Source organism: Chelon labrosus, assembly GCF_963514085.1.
Source record: "Chelon labrosus genome assembly, chromosome: 12".
Taxonomy (NCBI): Eukaryota; Metazoa; Chordata; class Actinopteri; order Mugiliformes; family Mugilidae; genus Chelon; species Chelon labrosus.
This window is the reverse complement of record NC_140345.1, coordinates 10,276,398-10,290,243: the sequence shown is the minus strand read 5'-3', so window position 1 is coordinate 10,290,243 and position 13,846 is coordinate 10,276,398. Positions and strand designations below refer to the sequence as shown.

At 43.3% G+C, this 13,846-nt stretch overlaps 1 protein-coding gene across 1 annotated transcript in view; it reads left to right on the top strand.

Annotated features, from left to right (window-relative positions):
• Positions 1–314: 314 nt before the first annotated feature.
• Positions 315–13,846, top strand: part of kcnn3 (potassium intermediate/small conductance calcium-activated channel, subfamily N, member 3) — a gene marked incomplete at its 5' end in the record, with an annotated part of 46,414 nt that continues 32,882 nt past the window's right edge. The window contains 2 exons of the mRNA XM_084556212.1: positions 315–1,406; positions 12,494–12,589. Of these exons, the coding sequence (XP_084412338.1) occupies positions 315–1,406; positions 12,494–12,589 (1,188 nt within the window). The remainder of the gene's footprint in view (positions 1,407–12,493; positions 12,590–13,846) is intronic.

Sequence of the window (13,846 nt, the reverse complement as noted above, 5' to 3'; positions counted from 1 at the left end):
GAGGCTGACTGGGCAGCTGAGTCAAATGTGACTCAAGGAATAACATATTCCCCAATTATGAGCACTTTTCTTCACTCCGCTGCCCCTCTTTGTCACACGTCCTCAGGTTTTGGAGTTCAATCTTTCCCCTCATTTGTTTTAACCGTTATCAGTCACAGTTCTCTCCCACTCCTCCCTCCCTCCATCCCCTCTTGCTCTGTTTGTCCTTCGTTACTATCATGATGATAAATAGTTTGGGTTCTTTATCATTTTCTCTTGTGCCTCTCTTCACAGTTTGTTCTTTTTTGTGTGTTGTTTGGCTGTAGACAGGAGCCATGGAGCCTCCCCCTTCTCTGAGCTTGGCTCTGCTAGGAGGGAGCGAGGATGAGGACCAACGGTTCCTCCTTCCCCTGGGCAGTATATCCCATCCTTCCACCACTGGCACCCAGCCAGGATCAAACCACTCCAACCACATGGGCGGATCAAGTCTCGACCGTCTAAATGGCAGCACCCCATCTCCATCACCTGCCACGCCCAACTTGCCTCCTGCATCGCTCCCCAAGCTGCCCTTGTCCTCCTCCGGAGCCCAGCCACTGCCACCACCCATCCCCAACGCCCTGCACCCTACCAGCACCCCACTCTCCTCCTGCCTTGGCTCACAGCACAGCCTGAGTGGAGACAACTCCCCAGTTTACAACGCCCTCTTTTACTCCTCCCACTCGCCCTCCATGGACCGGGACAGGGACAGAGAGCGTGACAGGGACAGAGAGAGGGGCTGCAAACACAGACAGGCCAGCCCTCTGGTCCACCGTAGGGACAGTAACCCCTTCACAGAAATCGCCATGAGTTCCTGTAAGTACACCGGTGGGGTCATGAAGCCCCTGAGCCGTCTCAGCGCCTCCCGCAGAAACCTCATTGAATCAGACAGCAGCAGCGAAACCAAAGAGGGCGGCGTTTCAGCTGTTGCTGGGGCAACAGCTGCTGGGGGACATGACCGTCAGCGGGAAGCCCCTCCTACCTGCTCGGTGACCCAGTCCTCCACCCATCAACCCCCGCTTCAGAGTCCCCCAGAGATCGTGATTTCATCCAAAGAAGACTCGCCGTACCCCCGAGGGTATGACATCACTGACTCCACATCCAACCAGATGTCCATCTATCACCAGAACCACGCACTAGTGGAGAGCAGGCGGGCACAGCCGGGCAGGGGCAGCAGGCAGTCAGGGGTTGGGGCGGTGGGCACTGGGGCCAGGGGCAGCACCTCCAAGGCTCACAAGCGAAAGAACCAAAACATTGGCTATAAACTGGGGCACCGCAGGGCGCTGTTTGAGAAGAGGAAGAGGCTGAGTGACTACGCCCTCATCTTCGGGATGTTTGGCATCGTCGTCATGGTGATTGAGACGGAGCTGTCGTGGGGCGTGTACACCAAGGTGAGAGGACGGACCAGTTATATGTCATACATAAAGACCAGTTTACCAGTCATGGCTCGCACTGCTACAGTCATATATGTCAGCCAGGATTCACTCAGCTAAAAATAACCCTGATGTTGACAGAAAAGTCAACACACAGGCCTACTACAGAGTATACATTACAAGCAATCAAAATCATTGGAATTTAAAAGACAGGAAGGGACTATGACAAACACTATCAAGTTGCATTGTGGGAAGTTTAGTAGCTGGTGTTGCTGGAGTTTGACTTTTTATTAAAAGTTTGCACGTCTTCAACGTTGACTATTCATTTTTAAATCCATTTCTCTCACGGGCTACAGCCTTTTGGAAGTATATTATAAAATGGGTGGAGCGTCCCTTCATTGTAGTGAAATTACATCTAATAGGCAGCTTATGCTTCTGCGTCAATTTGGCTGTGTAGCTACGGCGAAAGCCAAGACCTTATGCAGACCGACCCTAATGCCATAGTCTGAAGTGCACCTCCACGGAAATGCAACTACGCGTTGCGGCAACGCAGACCGCAAAAGCTGTGATTGGTCCGCTTGGTAGTACCGTATTTCCGCCTTAGTATTTCCAGCTGCTTCTCGATCTCTAGCTTCGATCAAAATTGACTGAGGAAGTTTGAAGGTACAAGCATTTGTACGACTCGTCTTTGACAGAATTTCAGCGTATGTTTCAGTCTCCATGGTTGAATGTGAAGCAGGAAGTGGAAACAAAAATTCACCCGACTGGCAAAAAATGCACAGCGCCAACTAGTGTTTGGACGGTGATTTTACAAAGCGAGCCAGACTGACGACCTGTGTAGGCTACCTGCGGCGTAGGTTACGGCTTCTACTCCCACAGAGGCATAAACTGCGCTTAAGTCCACAAATGTCAGACCAGTCACATTTGTCAGTTGTGCTCAGATAACTTTCTCATTTCGTTCAGTTTGTCAGTGGCCAGTAAAGAGTGACAGGGAACAAAGTGGAACAGAGAGAAGTAAGATCAGATGACCTGTACCAAAGGTCACCGGCCAGATATGCACTAGGAATGTTAAGTTGCACCATTGTTGACCCCCCAGGTCAAAGGAGCACCCCCTTTTGGCTGATTTTAGGTGGGTCAGTGGGCAGATTCACCAATTAGTCACCGCATTCATAATAGCAACACCCCACTCAGCCTGACCAACACCATGTCGGGGGGTTGTGTACTGTAATGACCAAGCTTGACAGTTGCTGCTTCTGGGTGATGTAATGCAACGATGCAGAGGACATGGGGGGCAGATTATCTGTAGGAGGCCAGGATCTCATTTGTCTGCGTAATGGGGAGTGTAATAAGCTGAATTGGCCCCTGGCTGCTTTTGTCTGTTTATTTTGGTAGTGTGTGTGTGTGTGTGTGTGTGTGTGTGTGTCAGCGACCCTCGGAGCATCTTACGCTCACCTCGCTGATGCAAAGATACTCCTGTTCTCGTTCTATCCCTCTTTTCCATCATAAAATATCCTGGAGAGTTGGGTTTCTGAAGCTAATGAGGTGGAAACGCTACTTCCACTTATGCAGCTTGTCATACATGGATCACTGATCATGTGAGGGAGTATGTTGGATCATGCGGGTGCATAGATTTACAGGTAGCCTATGAGAATAGGCCAACTGGGCGTGTCACCCATCGCTCTCAGCCTCCTTCTCTGTTTCTGTTGATACTTAGTCTCTTTCTGTTATTGTCATCGCTAGGAGAATCTGCTTGTTCTGTTTGGCCAGCTGTGCCTTTGCTTCTTTTTCTCCTTGCCTTTTACTCCCACTCACGAAAATCACCGCTATAGAGGCAGTCTCTTTTTTATTAATGAAACTGCAAGCTCCGAATTTCTCTTTCAATCCCCACTTGTCCCTTTTCTTCCATTCTGTCGGCCCGTTTTCCCCCTTGAAGGAGATGACCGACACTTTTGTTCTCCCTCTCTCTGTCCCTTTTCTATTTCAACTCCACGCCTGTCCTTTTATCCTGCTTTCTTTATGCCTTTCCTTCTTTCATTTTTTAATTTTTTTTTCCCCCCTCACTTTCGCTCTCCCTCCGCTCCTCTGCTCTTCCAGTGGGCGTCAAACTGGGGGAGTGTGATCGGAAGAGAGAAGCGGCTGGGCGAGAATGAAAGTCTGTAGAGGGAGAAAAAAAAAGGAAAGGCGATAATGAAAAGCCTGATTTAGGTTCTTAAGTTACAATCAATGCAGTCCTCATCTGAAACTGCCGGCATTGTCTGTCAATAGGAACTGATGGACACCTATGTAATTGAGCGGTGTGATGACTGTGTTTACCACTGCTCTCATTATATTGATTAATCTATGATCATTAAATCGTCTTGTCAAGAACAGAAAGCCAGAGTTCAGGAATAATATGTGAAGGATGTCAGAGCCTCGTTTCTAAGGAGAGAATCCAGAGACTTAGGGATGCTTCAGATTTAATTTTAAATGCAGACTGTAATAAAATTTTTCTTTTTTTTTATGGCTGTACGTTTGACTCCGACAGACACTGGAGTCCCCCTCAGACAGATCCAATCATTACTTAGAGAAGCCTGCTGGTTGTTGTGAAAAACAGTGATCATGAGGATGGAGGAAAGATTGGACAGGGAGATGAATGAGAGGTTTATATGCATTGCTTTAAACCAATCTAGAAGGGAAACTTTAATAATTTTTTTTTACATTGATTATTGATAATCATTCACCCACATATGCGCTGTCCACCCCCGCATCCACGTTCGGCATGCACTCACACACTGGAAATGGGTGCTGACTTTCAGAGGGGCTACATCACGTGTCGTGTATTGACGGGAATTCTTTAGAGGTGCTTTAAAAACGTTTGGAGAAATGTGATAGGTAAAGATCATTTTTCATTGTTGAAAACATATATATATATATATATATACTCTTAACAGCTCCATAAGACTTCCTTTAGTCGGACAATCGCTGTAACCTAAATGTCACTGTATACCGCCTGTGTGTACATCTACCAAAGCTCCTCCACTTTTTTCAGGAGGTCCAGCTGTTCTATCCTGCTCCCAAAAATAGAGATGAGGAATAATAAGACTGGAACTAAACTGGGTGGGTTGGACTGTGTGGAGCGCGTGTGATTCTGTGTGTGTTAGGAAGGATAAAGGGAGGGAGAGGTTAAGAGAAGAGGACATGGCGTTCGTGACTGTGGGTATAGTGAGTAAGCATATGTATATTCATGTGCAAAAAACAGATTTCAAAGCCTGTCAGCACATGTTGTAGCCACAGATGAGATCTTCCATTCATTGCTTCAGTATAGAGTTTTTCCTCAGCAATCAGCCTGTCCATTTGTATGAAGTCCACAATGAAGGCCACATCTGAGATCAGTATGAGAACTTGAAGCGAAGGCTCGATGAAAACAGTCCTCGTGTGCATTATTTAATACGTAGAGCAGTGTCAGTAAATTCCTGCACTGTAAATACCAAGTCACAGTTGTTGAGCCCAGATAGATTATGCGTAGAGAATATTGGACAATGAAATAATTCATGACTGTGAAATAATTTAACTTGCTCACAGGACGAATGGTGACTTTCACATAAGACACTCAAGATAAAGATAAAAGATAGAGATAAAAGCAGAACTGAACATTTTTAAATTGCCACCATAACCTACCATCATCTTCTCTACTGTACATGGTCAAAGTTTCAGGCACTGAGGCATCATGTTCTGTGACCCCACTTTGTGATCAGCGTCTCCAGTTCACCACCTCTGACCCAGGACCTTGACACTTCAGAATGTTAACAACAGTATCAGGATAGTTACCTCTTAAAAAGCTTCTATTATTGATTTTATAACGAACAGGGGGTCCCGGTCTGACATGCGTCTCTATCTGAGAATAACTTAGACACTTGGGACCTTAGCATGTGACCTGTCACTGCCAGATCAATGGATCATTTCACAAGGGCCCACGTGGCTCCCTGCTCCACGTTTCAGGCCGGCGATGAAACACTGCTATTCTGAGGGTACGCACAGCTGTTGTCAGCTTCACCTGTCACACTGTCAATGCACACACTTGACACCAGCGCTGCAGGAAGTGCTCAGATGATGTTCTTAAATAAGTAAAAGTAACAATGCTAATAGTAAGCCAGTGTGCACAAAACTATTTGCATAAGCTTAAAATAGCAAAAGCAAAAGTACTTATTCAGTACTCGTTCATCACTTTTAGATTGCATTGATATTGATGACTGTATTTATAGCTTGGCAGTTTGCAGATTTTCTCCTGAGAGTCGGTAAACTTCTAATATAATCTAATATAATTTAATAATGTATATGTTGATTATGTTTTTCATTATTCAACTTGCAATAATGGTCTCAGAAATCTAGTGGAGTAAAAATATAAAGTTGCAGAAAACGGAAACACTCAAGTAAAATAGCCCTTGGGTATTTGTGTAAATGTACTTTACAGCACTGCCCGGGCCGGCAGAGGGATGGGGTATCAAGTCTGAGTATGTACCAACTTACCGTCCATTTCTCTCCACTATCTCAAGCATCCGTGATCTCACTGACAGCAGTAATGCTCTCTCTCTCTCTCATTCTCTTTTGCTTTCTTCCTTTCTTCTTCTCACTTACAAGGAGTGTTTGTGTCGCTCCCCCTGTGAGACTTAAATACGTCTCCATTTTCCCAAGGGGTCATTGCCTTCTCAGCAGCCTTACAACATCTCCCTCGTTCCCCCTGCACTACTGCCGTCTCTACCTACCTCTCGCCCTCGCTCCCCTGTCTATGACATTTCTAGAAGGCATTTACTGGCGGACCTTTCCAGACCTTTCTCTGCTAGGCCACTTACAGTTGCTGTGTGCTGCCTTACAAACAGTACATGAGGATGATTAGGGAATCATATTCAGCAACTGCCACCATATTCTCTAACGGAGCTATCAGCCATCTCAGCACTTCTATATGTCGCGCTTCCCCTCCTGTCCTCCTCCTCCACCTCCCCCTCCTCCTCCCTTTACCTTCACTCCACGCTCCCTTCATCCTGTACATCACAGGCATCTAAGGGGCCGTGGATCCCACAGGTCTTGCAAAGTCTAACAGGTACAAATATGCTCTCATTTCTTTCAGTCTAACGAGGCTAAGCTACCTCCGTCTGTGTGTGTGAGTGTGTTGGGACACATGGGTGTGCGAGGGGTTGCATCATCTGCCGGTAACATTCGCATCACAGCGTGTATGTTGACTCCTCTGTGTATACACACCTATGGACTGTGCATGTCTTTGGCTCTGTCATGTTAGTTCCCGTGGATGCACCTGCTGATGTGTGTGTGCGTGTTCACATTTCCCTTTGTCTGGATTTAATTGAGTGTGTATGGCCGTAATGGCGTGTGCCGATGTGCAGTCAAGTGTATGTATGCGGTGTTTGTGTTTATCCTGGTAAGGTGACATCGCTCCTCTGCCTACTGCCTGTTTCCCTGGAGACTGATTGCATGAAGGCATCAGTCTGACAGGGAGAGACCCCCAAGGCTAAGCCATTGCACACACTCACTCATGCGCTCACACACACACACACATTCACGCTCATTGATATTCATTACCGACGCATGTAGTGAGCGACTTATCACTACTAGAGTAATGTGTTGGTAAGCGACATGTATTTGCTCTCACATCTGTGTCAATAAGGGTGAGGTGGGGACAATTGAGGAAAACCCTCTGTCTACCTGTCAGTGTGTTTCTGTGTGTGTGTGTCTGTTAAATGAACTAAAGAAGCTCAAAAAGCTCGTTATCTCCGCATGCCGTCCACCAAGCCAGTGATCAATACACGCTAATTGCACACTTTTGCACAGATGGGCAAAACGAAAAAGGAAAAGAAACACGCATGGACACGTAAAGCATCCACATGCATGCGAACACGTTGTATATGTCATATAGAACATATACAGGTTGTTGTTAAAAATATAACTTATAAATATTTTGGCTTATTTTGAAGTTACATTATCTTGTAAACTACATCCAGTGCTCTTTTGCAAAGAAGCAATTGGTCCTGGAGGTTTTAGTGGCATCGGGTCGTGGTAGTAGAAACTGCAACCAACCAACGTAATTTAAAACAGCTTATCCATGGACAATGTTGGGTTTGTCATAAAAACATGGCTTTGGAACGTGGAAAACTCAGTGTAAGATGACCTGCTCCCCACGTACACACGAAGGGCTCAATCTAAGCAAACTAAAACACAATTCTTTTTTTATTATTCAGGTGACAATACACAATTAAGAAAATTATATTGCACTGTTTTTTTTCTATGGAACAACAACACCCTACACGCTGGGCCTTTGAATAGTCACTATCTATTGCCAACGGTTACTGAATCTATGACTCACTGAGGATTTTATATGAAAGGCCTTGAAAACACAATATACTGGCTTTCACTTGCTTCCACTGTGGAGCATGCTTATATGCCTGGGCCACTGGAAATCTTTGGCATAAAAACACAAGAAGAACGATTCTTTTAATCATTTTTACATCAGAATATTGTTAAAGAAAAAACATAGTTTGACCAGTGCTATAAAGGTGAAAGTTTAATTGTGTGACATAATTTAATTAGACAGGGTGCAATATATATATATATAGTCCCACGGTATGTTTTTAAGGATTAATCTAATCAGAAGAAAGGAAATCATGGTGACTGGCCAAGAAAGCTTTCTGCACATAATTCACCCCCGAAACAACAACTTGTCATTAATTAGTTAGTTTGAGAGGTGCTGCTAGGTGGTGGGGTTTTTGAACTTTGGACACAACAGAGTTTTCCCGCTGCTTACAGCCTTTATGCTATGTTCTCTCTGCAGGATAGCAAATAATAATATTAAAATTGTAGAACAGGTTGCATAAACTCCACAATTTCAAAGCTTGGCACAACCCACGCTCACTTGCACCTGCACTTGAAATTCAGAATGAATCGTAGTGAATGCACGTACACAGTACACGTCGACATCTGTATGTTCTAACCTTGAGCTGTTTAGTCTTTGTCTAGAGTTTGATGCTTGTGCGCATCATTTAGAACAAACACTTGAGTCAGTACAAGTGTCCTGTACTTTACACTAATGGACAGCTGTCAGGCAGTTAGCATAGAGATGTTTCTAAAAATGAACCGAAGTCAAACATTTATTTACATACTGTACATCTCCCTTGCAGTTTAGTTATTCACCGCACAGGTGGAGTAAGTGAAATGGAACCAGACTGCATCAAAATGCTCTCGACAGAGTAATGGGCAGAACTGTAAAGAAACAGAAATCTGAACAGACGGCTGCAGTGAGAGAGAAAAGTGAGACGGCACAAAGAGAGAGGACGTAAACTCAAAGCAAGTCACATTTCAGCTCGCTGGTCTGATTGTGTTTAAACAGATTCACTGCTAAAAGTCTAAGCTGAAACCGGCATTTTTCTCATTAGCACATAACGGTGTAGGCTTCCTTTGCGACCGGTTTGCTTCAGTGAGTACAAATGAGATGTTAGCAGAGGAGAGAGACTTAGAGAGGACAAGCAAGCACAAGCACATAAACACCAGAAGACAGCTCGAGCTTTGGGCAAACTGATGTGAGGAAATCAGCATGGGCTAAAGCTAGATGGTATTTTTCCAGTGTTATGCAGTGGCCCATAACCACGCTGATATGAGCAACGAATGTGTGTCTGTCTGTTTGTGTTTGTGCATTTTTGTGTGTTATATAAATGGTGGAAAGGGTCTTGTGCTCAGTCTTCTCGGATTTTTATGATTATTGGGAAGAGATACACTCACCAGAGGAAGATGTCTGTGAGGATTAACAAACTAGACTGTGTGTGTGTTTCTGAGTGTTGTTTGATGTTGAATTAATACCATTAAGGCTATGAAGCATGTACAGAGACCCTAAATAAACACAATAACAAACTAACACACTCTATTTTCCAGGAGGCTGACTTGCAATATATATTCATGAACCCAAAATGCAATGTGGGTTCAGCTTAATAACGTCATGGAGGAGAGGCTGAGTAATATGTGTCTAAACTCAGAGTGCATACTCAGATTAGGAGATGTTTGGCGATGAATGCTTAACAGCAGCCTACTGAACTGCTGACATGTCTGATCTGAAATGCAGCAGTCTTTAATGTGGATCAGCTCGCTGTCGTGCTTTTAATGTGGCCTTGCTGATCTCAAAGATGGATGTTCATTGGTGGGTTTCGGGCATTATGTTTTGCAATTCAAAACATAGTCCTTGAGCTGATGTGGACAATTGAATGAGTTCAGTGAATATGGCTTTTAGACGCAGAAACACTGAATGCAGCCAGCTTTATTTCTAAGACTTTTAAAATTGGTCAAACTAAATGATTTGTTTCAGAATCCGAACATTTCGCCTGTGTGTGCAGAATCTGTTTTGCCAATATGGGACAGGTTGGAAAAGCTTTTCAAAACTACTGGCATTGAATTGTAAGTTAATGAGTCACACTAAAAACCTGGTGAACCATTCTCCCAAAATTCAGCTTCTGAAAAGGGTCAGCAAACCAATGTCGCACTCATTCATGCCTTTTCTCGTTTGTAGATAAAAATACGTGACAGATGGTGAGAAAACAATCTGTCTGAAGCTTGTTTGCCGTGTACTGGCTTTAAAGTACGTCAGTTTATTTCTTACTTTTAATAAATCCATTAAAAGCAACTATGAATTAATCCCTCTAACAAATGTTGTCTGTGTCACTAAACCCTGCAGTAAATACACTCCAGAGCACCAAATACATATTAACTTGCTGCTGAACATAGTGGCTGAGAATTTACTCTTTACTACATGTACGAGCAATGTTTGCAAATAAAGGTGTTATGGACCCTTTTTAAATAATTTTACCTCCTCGGTAGGAATGTGGCGCTAGAGCCAAGGGCATAAAAGGGAACTAGAAAGCTGGAAATTATTAGCACTGTCGATGTTAACCATTTCTAATGAATTTTAATTGATTAAGTCCACTTCTGTTAAAAAGCATTATCACATTTATGTAATTGAATTTATTCAGAAACTACAGAAAATGTGAACGAGAAGAAGGAGAAAAAATCCCTGAAGAGACTTGATCAGGGCATTTTAAATGCGTGCCTTAATCCATTCGAAGAGGAAAACAGATTGCACATAATAGCAGACACTCTTATGTACAAGTACACACCACAATTAAAGGAAATTACAGTGATTATTATTAGTGGACAGCTAACAGAGATAAACCCGAAGGATAACACTGGAGTAAAGCCTCGTTCAGAAAGGATTAACGATCCAGGTGGAGGTGGGGCATAAAATTTCCCCTGTGGTCCTTAATAATGTAACTCATCCTTCTTAACACGATTATAAACTTTACACAATGTGATCAGCAATAGACACGTTTGTTTAGCCCGTGTTTACATTTTTCCATGAGACTGGCTAAAGGATTTTTAGCTTCCTCCATTTTCACACAAAAGTTACATTTCACAGGTTGTTATTATTATTAGAGAACGGGTTAAAAGATATTTTCACATTGGATTGGATTGGATTAAACTCACTGTCGGTGGTAGGGAATTTAATATTAGAGAATTTATGCTAAGCTAAATTAATTTTTAGGACGGAATGAAACTAAAATCACAGTCAACGACAGTGGCTTTTTGTCATAAAGCAAACAGAACACAACGACCTGATAGTGGTGACACACTGAAGTGCTGGGCGGTAAAATGTTGCCAGTAATTCAATTTATGTGTGAGGGGGAGAATCTGGAAAACTGTCAGCCTCCTGGTGGCCGTACAAAAAAAGGTCCGGGGATCAAAAAAGTGATTAAAACATATCACACCGGTGCCAACAGATGCTGAGATGTTTCTGATGTTGGCCCTAGATGAAAAGTAGAATTAATCAATTTTTCACCATAAATGCCTGTATAACATTTCATGGTAATCGATCCAGTATTACAAGTTTTCCTTCCGGACAGACTGATTGACAGACAGGCCAACATTGCCTTGATTGTGCCATGGCTCTGGGGATGGCAGTGCCACAAGCATGGCTCTGAATTTCCTGATGCATGACGAAAATAAATGAGGTGAGAAAAGAGTAACAGAAGCTGAACTGGAGTGACATGTCCTCAACTGAATCCTTTTTTTTTGTCCTTGTTGGTGGTGGTGGTGGTAGTATACCACCAGCACCACCACCGGCTGTAGAGGACAAGAGGATGAGAATTAAAATAAACTGTCTTGTTGCTATGGTTACCTGCAGTTTATTAAACCCTGTGCACTGAGTTAAAACAGCGATTAAACCATTGACCAAGGCTAGAATTTGGTGTTTAATGGACATCTGTTAGACAATCAAAAATAAATATATCCCATGGTTATGATCTGATTTAGTGCTGCATGGTAAGTAATTTCAAAATTTAATATGTGATACTCAGGCTCTTTATCCTTTCTGGTGATGTAGTGGCACCTGAAATCATACTTCCGTTCATGTTTTGCTACCACAAGCTGATTTGCAGTTACCAATGAAAGTATATTCTGAAATGAACACATATCCTTACCAGAGAACATCCAACAAATCAGTCCAAAACACTCTTTCCTTGTTTTCCCCTATTGTAGGTCAGGTGTGCACACCTGAGTGATTTTTGTACAAAGTGAACGTGTTAATGTACCAAAGTGTATGTGTGCACGCATGCGTGTGATAACTCGAGTTAAGTGTTGCTGTGCTCTGAGTGTGTGAGGTGAGAGGGTTAAAGAAGCCACTGAAGTGCTATGAGTTGTATTGATCGGAAGTTCCCCCAGTGTATTGATTATAAGCCCTATGAAACCAGACAAACAGAGGCCTTAGAGCTCGGCTGCAGAGTGATATTGACAGGTGGAATACTACCGTTCGACTTCTGTTCAGCCTTTGAAACTCCGTTTTGGAAATGTTATTTTGTTTTATCTGTTCTGAGGGTGTACTATGGTTCACATGCTGTTTAGAAGATGAGCGGCAGAGGATATAGTGAGTGGGACATCTGGGAAGTTAAACCAGGCTGAATCTGGCATATCGAGACTCTGTAGTTTGTATTGCCCATCATTGTACCTTGAATATTAAACCAATCATTATGACAAGTCAGTTTGAACTGTCCCTCATGACAAATGTGGCTTTTTTCTCTTTACAGAGCTCCATGTATTCTCTGGCACTGAAGTGTCTGATCAGCCTGTCCACCGTCATCCTGCTGGGGCTCATCATAGCCTACCATGCTCGGGAAGTTCAGGTAAACCACATATCAATGACACATCAATGACATATACACCACTGTGCCACACCGATTGTCCTGTGAAAACACAAGTTGGTGATTAATTAACGCCCTTTTCCTGCCTTGTGCATCCGTGTGATGTCATTTTATAATCTTCCCAATTCCATGAGAGTTTTGTATGCACTGATTTATTTTTCCAGGAGAGGCTGTCTGAGGAGATTTTTCGGTATCCACACCTTTATAATTCATCATTAAAAGACTACAAGAGCACACAGATGGTGTCCTGGCAGAAAAAGAAAAAAAAAAGAAAGAAAAAAACGTTTCAAATTCTCCAAAACAGCCTGTACTATGTCTGCCCACTGTGCTTGGAGACGGGAAGGCAACAAACCACGGCTGCAGGCTATTTCATAGCGCTTGGCACAGCTCAGGAACAGTCATTTACATGGTGTTAGAGCCCAATCTGCAACTGAATCCTAAGTATTGCTGTGAAGATCTTGCGGCTAAAAAGAGCTACGTCATAACCAGCCTCTCAGAACCATCCACAGTAGCCCTGGAGTTCGATGTAAGACAATGAACCTCTTAACATAACGATAATAACTCGTCTATGTAGCTGACCAACACATTGCATGAGTTATAGTATGAAGGGAGCCACTTGTCTGTATTGAAAGTCAGTCTGCGGATGTGGAAACTATGAATGGGCCATTAGACGTTGGTATGTGGATTTTGTTCCCTTGGGAGAGAGCCTGGCGAGCTGTTGTATCCAGTCTTTATGCTAAGCTAAGCTAATTGAATGCTGGATGTAGTGTGACATTTAGAAAGGGACTCTAGCAGTCTCTTTCTGCTATTTTTTTTTTATTTTTATTTTTTTTCGAATATAGGCAGAGGCCCATCTGTGCTCTGTCCATATTGTTCACATTAGGTTGTCGTCCCTCAGGCTCCTAAGATAGACCAGGGGACCCAGGTGTGTGTCGACTCCAGCCAATTAATGACATTAATGAGAGTCTTAGTGGGATCGACAAAACTGTCTGCACGACTTTGTATGAAGCAGATACACACTGAATGTTTAATACTTATTCAGCCAATAACAATTCTGTCATTCGAGAGATGCATGGAGAACATAAACATGCAAGCGAGCACTCACACCAGTCACACAAACACACCCAGCTTGAAACTCTTGTAAGGCTGAAACAATCAATCAGAAATGCTTTCATGCTTCAAGATATCTAGTTTTCTGTTTGTCATTTCACTAATACAATGGTACCATGGTCATTTAGC